Below are 12,534 nucleotides of genomic sequence, written 5' to 3'. Positions count from 1 at the left end.
CTCTTACGAAATGGTGCACGTGCCATTTGTGTTCCCATTTGTGAGATTTTGAGAAAATAACGGAAAATAATGAAACAAATGATATTCAAATGCTCATCCATTCTAATCTAAAGTAGGAAATGTAAACATTCTCATTAATATCTAGCTATTACAACTTGAGTTGAATTGAAATTTGATTTATGAGACCAAAAAGGAAAGTCTTTTCTGCTCAATTCCTTTAAAATTCAAGTTTGGCATGAAATGGAGGTATGTATAGGAAGTAATAACATCATGTCAAATCCTAAGATGCAATTTAATGAAATGCTCAAGTATATATGCTATGCTAAGAGGAGATGTAATGCAAATGACACAATATGCCTGGAGATGACAATTTAAATGAATATCAAAATATACATGTGATGTCTTAAAACAATGGTTTAGAATAGTTTTTGAAATGTATGAAAGATATCCTAAAATGATTAGATTATATACTATCTAGGCGAGAATATAATGCTTGAATATTCTGTATGACCTAATAAAGGGATTTACGCCTAACGAGGGGAAAGGGATGCAAGAGGACATGACTTGGAACATAACGCAATGCTGTGAATATCTACAAATGGTATTATGGGACAATATTGATGTAGAAAGAATGGTGGTGAGAATGGGCTGTTGTCTGTTTCGATGGGACTGATAAAGCCTCTTTACCTCCCCTGTTGTATATTCTTCGTTTTCCAAAATAAAAAATGATTTTGATGAACCGAGCTGAATCACTTGTGGGAAAAAAAAATTCCCTGGATATGACTTCATCAGTATATCACACAGGCATTCTAAAATCAGCAAACCCATTTTTTGAAGTTAGTAGCAACTGACTGATGATGGATATTGGACATATCTGTAGAATGTCCAGGTGCTTCAAGGTCACATTTTGCACAGCTCAGCCTCAACCACGTATGGTCCCACCAACATCAACATTAAGCTCTCAAAATCTTGGCATTGATCCAACTTATTTCGGATATGGCCTATCCAAAACAAGCAACACTTTTGAACACTGATTTAGTTGAACCTAAGTTTGTTGTTCCTGTTGATATCTTAGCATAAATAGATAATGTCTGAAATATAGTATTAACAAAAATTTCTATAGGAATCATCTCAGTTAGTCCAGCTAATGTAAGGTGATAAGAGTCATCATCATGACAATAGCGGATTAAGGAGTCTAAGAACACAGGAAAGAACCTCTTAAAACTGTACTCCTTAAGCAAATCAATTACAACTGGAGGAGCTTCCCTTATAAACACCAGATCCTTCCGGAAAAATCATATCCCAGCATGCTTGGCAATAGGACAAAACGCCTACCTGTAGATTCCTTGTTGTGAGCTCTTGACGATTAAAATATTAAGTGGATCGATTTCCAACTCCCTTGTGATAGATTTTTCATCAAGAGTTAGCTCAAGAATAGTAAAATTTAGTTATATGAGGTCCTAAAATATGCAAAAGATACCACAATGGATGAAATATCAAGCAATAATGAGATACATGATATGCAGCAGAAATTAAATTGAAGTTAGCATATATACCAGCACAAAACTATAGTGCAGGTGTAAGCCTAAACCATTATTTACGCAAGGTACCACAAAATGGATATGCTGATGGGTTTTATATTATGCTGACACCAAAATAAATCAAATCTCAACACATGGGCAAATGCTACCTGTAGGGGGAGGATATTTCTGTAATGAGCTGCAATAGGGTAAATCAGTGATGGTGAATATATGTGGAAAATGTGCAATACGTTGTGTACAAATTCATACATAGATACTTGGATCTTTACAAGATGGTTCAGCGAAGATTTCTCTGGTGTATGCCACCGGATCCTTTCCCCCTTTTTTTTTTGTCAGCTTCGAACTTCACCTTCATAACCAAGAAAATTAGCACAATGACCGTGATGCTAAATGTGTTAGATAGCGCTATTAACGACATAGTTACTCTATTGATTTTGTTGCTTTTCCCTCAGCTTGATTGCAGAAGCGATCTTGACAAAGCTGTGAATTGTTTTCGACTCTTAACAAAAGCAGACCATCATCCACTCTTTGCTTGCAGCTGATTTCCTGAAAGGTTCCTGGATCCCTTTCAAGATGGTTCAGCCAAAATTTCTCTGGTGTATGCCACCGGATCCTGCACACAGAATACTTAATATTCAAACTACCTCTGGGCAATCTTTTCAAGTCTCTATGCCAAATCATTTGTTTGAGCCACTAGATTTGTCTTACAAAAGTTTGTTTTGAAGAACAGAATACAGTGGGGAAGACATAATCCTGCCACAAAACCTTACAATGACCCTTTTACAAGAGTTTCAGCTTAGATCTATCAACATCAGAACTATTGGCAGAACTGTGACATATCCACATTATGAGAGGGGCACATTGGTTTTCTCAGATATCTGCTACTTCTCAGTGATTTGATACCATTGAGATCACTATACTATGTCTGATATAATCAATAGCTAATTTAAATTTTGTATATTGACAAGATTAATACCAATGCTATGTTGAAAACAGGGACAAAATGATAACAAAGAAATGAGCTACAGGCAGACGTTGGTTATAAAATATGGATAGCACAATAAGACTTGAAATATTAAGTGGAATATGGTGATGATCATAAGAAAACTGAGGATATAGATGAAAAAAAATAATGTTACAGAAAACATAGGTGAAAAGCACAAGGTCATCTGTTAAAATATTAGCACATAGCAACTAGAAATCGCAGAAATGCCAACTCTTACATCACAATCTATTAAATATGAACTAAAGTAAGTAAAAAAAATATAATGAGATTGAAATGAAAATCCAGAAAATCACAGTAGCCTCTAGCGTTGCTATGCTGTGAGACACAGAGGGAAACAAAGGCGATAAATATTGAACTTAACAATACACAGATGCAATCATTGTTAATGCAATGCAAGACGGATATGAATAACCAGATGGTATGTAAAATAAAAGAAGAAGAAAATTAAACTACAACCATCGAGTGACAGAGGCTGATTTGCAGACCGATATGAACTTCAGATCTTTGTTTCTTCTGGAGGCTCTTTGATCAATGACACGGGCATATTCATTTCTTTTTCTTTCAACCAAACAATAATTTCAACAGTTGTCATCTAATGCAAGTTTGATTTGAGCTTTGCTCATTTTCCTTTTGTAGATTGGAATGGATAAACCATCCTGCAACTCCTGCTGTTTGCTCGTAGTCCTTTAGGTACCTCCTTTTTGGTTCCTGCAACTAAAAACATTTGAAAAAGCCAAGAAGGCAACTCTTGTTGTTTGCTCGTAGTCTTTTAGGTACCTCCTTTGTGGTTCCTGCAACTGAAAACATTTGAAAAAGCTGAGAAGGCAACTCCTGCTGTTTGCTCGAAGTCAGAGAAGCACTCCCCTCAGAAGCCCTGTCAATCTACCGATGTCACTTCCACCCTTACTCAAAAGATACATGACAATCTAGGCCTTGATAACATCAGCCACACATTCTCTCTTCAGAGGTCCTTTACCCTTGATAAATTTTAGAAGTCTCTCTGTAACAACAAGCCTTTATAGCAGGTACCTTATAGCCAAAACCATGAATAATGCAGAAAAAATTAGATCATACCTCCTAGATGAACCCATCATGATTGAGTTTAATGTGGGACTAACCGTGAGAAAGCACAAGGTGTTTAAGCGAGGTATGCAGGAACCATCATCCAGATTTTATGGTAAATTCATGTGAGTGAATTATCATTTTACCTCAGAGGAATGGGACAGAATCCGATCACCTTTTGAGCAAATTAAACATGAATCCACCCCTTTTTTTTCATTTGGCACAATGAGGGTATCATGGTAGGCATCGAGATTTTACAAAACGTTGATAATACTGCATTGTGACCAAAATAAAACCTTGACAAGCCGAATGCAGAGGGTTTTAATCAGGGTAGCCCCAGGTAGCTCTTGTTATAATGATTACTCCTCCAAAACCGTGAGATAAAAGAAAGAAATCATAACAGAGAATGATAACAAATAGGGAGAAGAACCAATTTGATGAAGCGAATCAGATTGTGGGTTACGTTGAAGGAGATTACTAAAAAAAAAGAAACAAAATAAAATAAAAGGATGAATTGATGATGATGATCTTGATCATATTGCAGAGAAATTATACGTCACTACAAGACTACAAATAAACTGAGAAACTCATAAAATAAAAAAAATAAAATAAAAACTTGTTGGAACACCTATATTCCGTCGATGTTGCAATGCGTATCATCGAGGCTGCAATAAGTAGATCGGTGATACAAGTTTGCTTTAGGTGGAAGAAAGAAGCAAAAGAGGAAAACTACAGAGGATCAAAGGAAATGCCGTGAGAAGGAAAATATCATAGAAAAAGGAAATAAGCTACTTACTTGATTGCAGAGATTGATCTCAAAGGAGTGAATCCTCTATATCACCACTGGCGGATCGCTCTTTAAGTTGATGGGAGAAGATCAGAACGAGATATAATAAGGGGAAAAAAAAAGGAAAAGGGGAAGGATGATGTGGGGGTGGAAAATAGATCGTTGAAGGGAAGGGAGGAAGGAGAAGAATCATGAAAGAGGGGTGCTGGGGTGAAACGTGGGGTGGATTGAAGAGGCCCATGCGTGCTTCTCTTAAAGGGAGAGGAGGAGGATTCGGTTGGGGGATGAGTGGCGGGAGATGAAGTTGTTGAGAATCGACGATGGAAGGAGAGGATCAGAGCGTGGTGAAGGGTTGAGAATGGAGATCGCACATGGGGTTTGCCATGGAGGTTCGAGAGTGAGAGAGGGAGAAGGCGGTGGTGAGAGGGTTTCGGTGAGAGAGAGTGAAAAGCCTTCGTAACCCTAAGAAATCAAAAAAGGGTTTTAAAATTTTTCAAAAAGCTAGTCCTTTTTAAAGATTTTTGCAAAAAAAACTAGTTTTAAAAAGATTGTTTTCAAAAAGAGTTTATTTCAAAATCTGATTTTTGTTTCTTTTCTTATATTTTTATTTTTCTGTTCTTTTCTTGAATTTCAATATGAAATTCCAAAAACTAAGGATTTTAAAAAAAATTTGCAAAATTTTCAAAAATATTTACACAGGAAAGGTTTTCTGAGCAATTTTGGAAGAAAATGGGTTTGGACTCGAGTTTTGAGAAAATATTTGAGTTTTAAACCTCAAATTTGAAGAATATAACACGATGGATCCAAACGGATACCGGGCGAAGTGTCTGAGCTTTTCAAAAGTTATTTTGGTAATTTTGAGAATTTAATTAAAAATTGGATGACAATGCTCAGATTTGGATTCTGATATCGCTCTTGCTGGAGGAAGGATGCAATCACGACAAGAAAGACCATCATACTTGATTTAACACACTTACGTATTACTGAGGGAATCCGGGATATTCCTAACTTATGGGAATTACATTAGTGATGATGCATGAAATGCACATCATGTTATTAATATATTCATGCATTTTTAGGTGGTTTTAAGGTTTAGAACCCATGATTGGATGTATTTTGGCATAAATGAGTCATGGTTCAAATTTCAGGAAAATTGGAGTTAAATTGAGTGAGATATGGCTATTTTAGTGTTCGGGCATGAATTTCAAGGTGATTCGGATCAAGATCCGACCCAAATAGACCAGCTTGGGCCATGGATCAATATTTAAAATATCATAATCCATCTCCAACATGATCCAAAACCCATTTAGAAAAGGTTTTCAGAAACCCCCCCTCAAAAGAGGCGCTGAGCAATATTTTTCATTTTAAACCTCTTTCTGAAAAGAGCCCAAAGTATAAAAATATGTTTTCTGAAAGCCCTAGACGTTTTTGCCTAGGGATTTGTGCCTCCTCAATTGAGTCTTGCTCTAGCCACCTTCTTCCCCAACCATTCCACGCCATTTCCATTGTAGCTTTGGGTTTTGCTTGAGATTCAAGCATCCTCCTTGTGTTATTTCGATTCGTTCTCACATATCTTGTTCATTTCTTTTCCTCCTTGCTGGGTGCTGAGCAAATGCGCTTTATTTTGCAGGTTTAGCAGAGGTTGAAGACACTCTTCTTGCGTGGAGTGTCGTCTACTCCAACAAGAAAGATCGGCCCTACCTCCATCCGATCCTCTATTCCACCCGATCGCAAATCGGTTCACTGTCCGCCCTCGGTGTACTTCAAACGTGGTGCAGCTGCAAGAAAGAGTACCATTGTGACGTTCCAACAACATCAAATAAGATGAGTCCCATCTCCATAGGCTGATTCTGCTCTTTCCACCCCCACAGTCGTCGGATCGCCTTTGAGGTAGGTCTTCCTCTCCTCCATTCTTTTAGATAGAATCGTGTCATCCTATAGTGGATTCTTTAAATCTCAACCCATTCTCTGATTTTATCATTCTTTGACAGCAAACCACTGTTATTTTTCTATCTCTTCATGCTTTTGAATGTCGTTTTTGGGTCTAGATTAGGTATAATCTGTGATTTGCAAATCGTTTTAGTCAAAAAGTGAAAATCGGCTAGCATTGGGTCTAACCGATTTAGCGTTTTGTCCGGGTCCAAGTTCTGAGTGTTTGTCGTGTTTCAGTCTTTGTTGTGTTTGAGAGTTGGGTCTAGTCCTAGGTGTGTCGTTAATCATTGTTCTGAAAATTTGTTTTAGCCAAAAATTAGAAACCGGCTAGATCTATTCTAACCGATTGGGGAGGTTTTTCATTTTCTGTTTTCTGATTTTTCTGGCAGCATAGTGTGTTAATTAGATATTGTTCCAGTAATTTAAGGTCTACTTTAGTTTGATTTTATGTTGAGTTTTGTTTGTGTCTAATATTTGTGTCGATTTGTTGAATTCGACTAGTGGGTGCATTGTTCATGTCTAGCGATTTTTAGATTTCAGTTTAGAGTCGTTAGTTATTTTTTTTGTCATAGTTCTACAAGGTATGAATTGTTTAATTTGAGTTTAGCTGTAATTGGGTTGAAGTTTGTATTTCGTCTAGAGTTTGTTCAAAAAGAAAAATAAAAAAAATTCCTTATCGTTTTTTCCTAATTTTAGATAAAGTTGATTTTTTTTTTGTGTTAGTGTGGCTTTCTTCTCCAAAGGGATGGCTGTCATTACAGTCCAGCTTAGCTTTAGGTTGTTTGGTAAGTTTATTAGAATTAGGTAGTTTTTTTTTAGAGTGTCTACATTCAATAAATTAGGAGTTAATAGCAAAAACGTTTTAGTGGTCTTGTTTAGGTAGTTTTGATTTTTGTGTAGTGTCTAATTTAGTTCTTCTCAAAAATCGTGTTTTACATGTCATTCCTACCCATGGGATTAGTTAGATTAGTTAGGGTAGTGACAGTATGACTTAATTAAGTAGGTAATGTCGAATTTTAGAAGGAGGGCAATTAGGTAATTTTTATTGAAAAACATTTTTTGGTAAGTTGAAAGGCTCATTCAATTTCGTGGATTCCCATTGAAAACAAATTTGTAACTCCTTTTGTCCAGCAAATATAGAAACATATTCCTTTTTAAGTTTGGAAACAAGTGTGAGTTTCAATTCCATTCCTAAAATCGTGTTTTGGGAAAGATTTTTAAAAAGGGTCTAGTGCTTTTAATGCAAACTTAGAAATTGTGTGGGTCCCTCTAGCTGGACGATTTTGATAGCCCAAGCCTTACAAATTTCGTTAATTCTCATTTATTACCCCTTTGTTCTAACTTTCTATATTGACCTAGAGTAGATTTAGTATTAATTATTTTAGTAAGTTTGAATTAGCCTTAGGTTTTAGAGATTGTGATGCATCATTTAGGTAGGTCTTAATTAGTATTTATTGACTTTCATTTAGGCGTGTAGTGTAGATAGCCTCATTAGTTTTTCTTTATTTTCGATTTTAAATAAATATTCTTTAATTTTTAGGTTTCTAGTTTAATTAATTGTCTAATTGAGTCAACCTAGTTGGTCTATTGAGGTGGGACGTGAACCTAGTCAAGGTCAAAGATCTATCCTAAACCTCCCCCCTAATTAACCCTAGTTCCCAATTAACCCTAGATAGTTATTCATTTTAGTTAAGTTAATTAGTTCATTTGAGTTAATGTTATATGTAATTCTAATGTTAATTTAGCTTCGAATGTGAATTGTGTGTGCTAGTTCAGCATTTAGTTTATATTAGTGCATTAGATTGATTTAAGTTTAGTCCTTTAGATATTTTAATTAGTATTACATATTAGTTAGGATAGCTTACATTTGGCGTGTTATTTAGATTAGAATTATCATTGACTTGTGTGTTACATTTACATGTTCGTGAACTTCTTTTTCAATTGCGAGCATTCTCTGTATTTTGACAGTCAATTAGTAGTGTTAGGACTGTTTTTACAAAGCATTTAAAGTCATAGTGTCATAAGTGGATATTTCCAAGTGAATAGTGCATTGATTCTAAAACCAGATTTTTACAGCATCTTGCACTCGTCATTTTATGTGCAAATTTTTAGAGTTTTTCAAGAATTTCTGTTCTATTTTCTTTATCGGAGTGTTCACTATCAGCAGACAAAAAATAAGCTCATTTCAAGTTGATTTGGTCTGATTTTTAATCGTTTTCCAAAATCAGCTTTTTTGGATTTTTCAGTTTCGGGACCTGCGATTTTCAGAATTTTCATAAATTTGAAACGCTTATATCTGGAGTTTCATAACAAAATTTTCAAATCCGTAAAATCTAACAAATTTTTGAATCTGTCAGAAATAGAACAAAAGAAATTTTGTGAAATTCAGACTTTGTTTGCCTTTTCAAACCCTCTGTTTTCAAAAAGCTGTCAGAATCCACTTTTGCACTAGTTATGGGCAAAACAGTCATTTCATTAGGAGTTTGATTTTTTGTAGTTTTACTGTTTTTCTGTGTATTAGTTAGTTTATTTTCATCAATTAACGTAGTTAGACATAGCCTAATTAGTTAGTAGAATTAAATTTGATATTTTAGTTGATTTTAGTTTTAATTAGAATTTAATTTAGTTAACTCTTCGTAGAATTAGGTTTAGTTTAATTTCTAGAATTATTTATTGTAATTGTGTACTGACTTATTCTTTTCTTTGTTTTAGGTTGATAAATACTACATATTACAAGGTTAATATTGTCCAGTGTGAAAAAGTGATATTTGGTGAAAGGATAAAATTGCCCTTGGTGATCTGAAGGCAAATTTAGATTTGTTTTTCTAGTTAATTGTAAATCTTAGTCTGTAATTTCTTAAAAATTGTATTTGTTAACTTATATTCCATTTTGATATTAATAAATTGAAATTTTTAGAATTAATTTGAATATTTCCCGTTCTGTGTGGATTCGACCCATATTTGCCACATCCGTGGAAAGTCAGTTTTATTACTTTTGGTTGACGATTTTCCAACTGTTTTATTGAAAATATCTTTTAAAAATACTACTTACAAAAATCCAACAAAATTTTTGCGCCGTTGACGGGGAACGGCGAATATATTCTGTTATTTCTTAGATTTCAGTTTATTAATCTATGTTTAGTTAGTTAGTTGTTCTTATTTTTTGTAGTTAGTAGGATTAACTTAGTTAGTAAATATAGGATTCACTTACTGTTTTCCTAGGATTCACTGAAATACATTCTTCAAGGAACGATTAGATAGGTGGGTTTTAAAAAACATAGTTTGTGATTTCCTGTATTTCTTTAATTTAGTAATTTAGATTTTGTTATTTCATTTAGCATAGTTAGTTAATTCTGACATAGTTAGCTTAATATTATTAGTTGTTTTGTACTTTTGTTATTTGAATTTCAGTATTTAGCTTAGTATAGTTTAGATTTAGGTCGTTTCATACATCAGGTCTTAGTACCAGTGTATGCAGGGGCGAAGAGCTTTGGATACTCCATTGCATCCGTTTGTTGACAACCCAGAGAGAATTTTACATTCTCCTCAAAGTTCGACAACAGTGGGTGATATGGATCCTCCAGCTCCAGCTCCAGTTCCTCCACGCGCTCTGAGGGAGTACTTCACTCCCACAGACTATGTTCAGGCATCCTGCATTCAGAGACCCAATGTAGGAGCGCCTCATTATGAGATTAAGGCCAGTATCATTTAGATACTTCCATCATTCTATGACCTTAGTCATGAGGATCCCTATAGGCATTTAGATGAATTCCTCGAAATCTGTTCTATAGTGAAGATACAGAATTTTGATGATGATGCGTTGAGATTGACCTTATTCCCATTCTCATTAAAGGACAAGGCCAAGTATTGGCTAAAGTCCTTTGATTCAATAGAAATAGGGTCTTGGGATCAGTTACAGCAGGAGTTCCTGAGGAAATACTTTCCCATTGGTAGGACGAACCAGTATAGGCGAGCCATCGCTAGCTTTTCAGACTAGATGGTGAGCAGTTTCATGAGACCTGGGAGATGATGAAGGATCTCCTTAGGAAGTGTCCCCACCATCAGGTGCCGAGATGGCAACTGGTGTAGAGTTTCTACGATGGATTGTCTGACAGGAATCGTCAGATGGTCGATTCTTCATGTGGAGGGACCTTCATGTTGAAGAGCAAAGATTAAGCATGGAGATTGTTTGATACATTAGCAGAGAATTCTCTCCATCATGCTTTTAGTTCTCATTCGGATAGGACCGCACCTAGCATTCCCAAGAAAGGTGGTGTTCTCGAGATTGGTCCATCTACTGCATTACAATGCAAGGTGGATATGATTGCTCAAAAGTTGGATCAACTTCTTGCTGGCCCATCTACCAGTCAGCAGGTGTGTACTCTTTGTGCCAGTCTAGCACATGTTATTACTGAGTGCCCTTCGGCAGCTCAGTACCCTGAATTTGTACAAGAGCAAGTTCAGGCTGCTCAAGGTTATGTCAGACCCCCGAACAACCCATATTCACCTACATATAATCCGGAGTAGCGTAACCATCCTAATTTTTCATGGAAGAATCCCCAGCCTTCTACTCAGCTTCCATCTTCTCAGCCTGCTCGGCCGCCACCATTCACTCAGACATTTCAAAGGCCGAGCTATCCTCAGAACACTCCTTCTTTTCCTCCTCAGATCTCACAAGAGTCTGCTCCACAGACCTCTTTCGAGGAGAGACTTTTTCAAGCGTTCCAAGAGGTGAAAACCTCTAATCAGAATGCTTTTGAGAAGTGTAGTCAGATTTTGAGCTCGCATACTCAATCCATTGTGAAGTTAGAGTCGCAGATGGGACAGTTAGCTGAAGCAATCAATAGGAGACCTGAGGGTAGTTTGCCAAGTCAGACAGTGTTGAACCCGAAGGGCAAGGAACAAATGACGGGAAGCTTGTACATTACTGAGTCACAGCAACATGCCAAATCTGTTATGTCTCTTAGGTGTGAACATGAGTATCACGTCGAGAGTAGAGAGAGTAGAGAGAAGACCGATGAGCCCGATTCGAGTATACCATCTTCTACGGCTCTGTCATCTCCCTCAGTTCATGAGCAGGATAGGAGTGAGCCTTCTCACAAAGAGGAGGACCCCCAGATGTATATCCCCAAACCACCCTATCCCAAAGCATTAGAATCTTTCGGTGTCAAAGGAAAGCAAGGCACGAAGGTCCAAGACATGCTTGAGATCTTCAAGCATGTGCAGATCAACCTGCCTTTGCTAGATGTCATTCAGCAGGTGTCGGCTTATGCCAAATTCCTAAAAGAACTATGTACCCAGAAGAGGAAATCTAGAGGAAAAGTTCCTACCAAGGTCCAGCTGACTGAGCAGGTGACTAAGCAAGTGAGTTCAGTGATTCAGCATCAGACTCCACCAAAGCTCAAGGACTCTGGAGCCCCGATCATTGCATGTACCATCGGAAACATCCGGATAGAACGCGCTTTGCTCGACCTTGGAGCCAGCACGAACATTCTGCCCGGATATTTCTACGATTCATTTGGGCTAGAAGAAATGAGATCGACCCTGATTACACTGCAGCTGGCAGATCGTTCTGTCAAGGTACCGAGTGGTGTCTTGGAAGATGTGCTGGTTAAAGTGAATGAGTTTTACTTTCCAGTCGATTTCATTATCCTTGATATGGAAGGAGTTGATAGCCAGCACCAGACTCCAATCATTCTGGGCAGACCATTATTGGCGATTGCCAATGCATGTATCAATTGTAGAACCGGAGTTATGGACTTGTCATTCGGCAATAGAAAAGTTAGGCTGAACATTTTCAATGCCGCGATAGGTCCAGTGGGAGATATGAAGTGCTTCTAGGTTGATATCGCACAGAAGTTAGTGGAAGCAGAGCCAGAGTTGTACATGACAGAGAATTCCCTTGATTTGTATCATACAGAAGAGGATAGTTGTAGAGTTAGTGTAGATGTGTCTGTAGTTTCGTCAGGATACCCTCCTTGGAGAAAAAGCATTGAGCCTCTCCCACCACTTGCTGAGACCCTAGCCAAATCATCGATAGAGTCTCCTCTGAAACTTGAGTTGAAACCCTTACCGGATTCACTCAAGTATGCATACCTTAGAGTGGGTGAGACTCTGCCTGTGATTATCTCGTCACTGCTCACAGAGGAGCAAGAGCAGAGACTGCTTGACATTTTACGAGAGCACAAGGCAACGATTGGCTGGGG

At 37.1% G+C, this 12,534-nt stretch overlaps 1 protein-coding gene across 1 annotated transcript; it reads left to right on the top strand.

The window, feature by feature from the left end:
* Positions 1–11,146: 11,146 nt before the first annotated feature.
* LOC149837772 (uncharacterized) lies at positions 11,147–12,169 on the top strand. The gene is made up of 2 exons (XM_090008121.1): positions 11,147–11,414; positions 11,502–12,169. Exons 1-2 carry the CDS (start codon positions 11,147–11,149, stop codon positions 12,167–12,169), a joined length of 936 nt encoding a protein of 311 aa, XP_089864247.1.
* Positions 12,170–12,534: the final 365 nt, after the last annotated feature.

Source organism: Nuphar pumila, chromosome 5, assembly GCF_984573655.1.
Source record: "Nuphar pumila chromosome 5, dmNupPumi1.hap1.1, whole genome shotgun sequence".
NCBI classification, from domain to species: Eukaryota; Viridiplantae; Streptophyta; class Magnoliopsida; order Nymphaeales; family Nymphaeaceae; genus Nuphar; species Nuphar pumila.
This window is presented reverse-complemented; position numbering and strand designations above follow the sequence as displayed.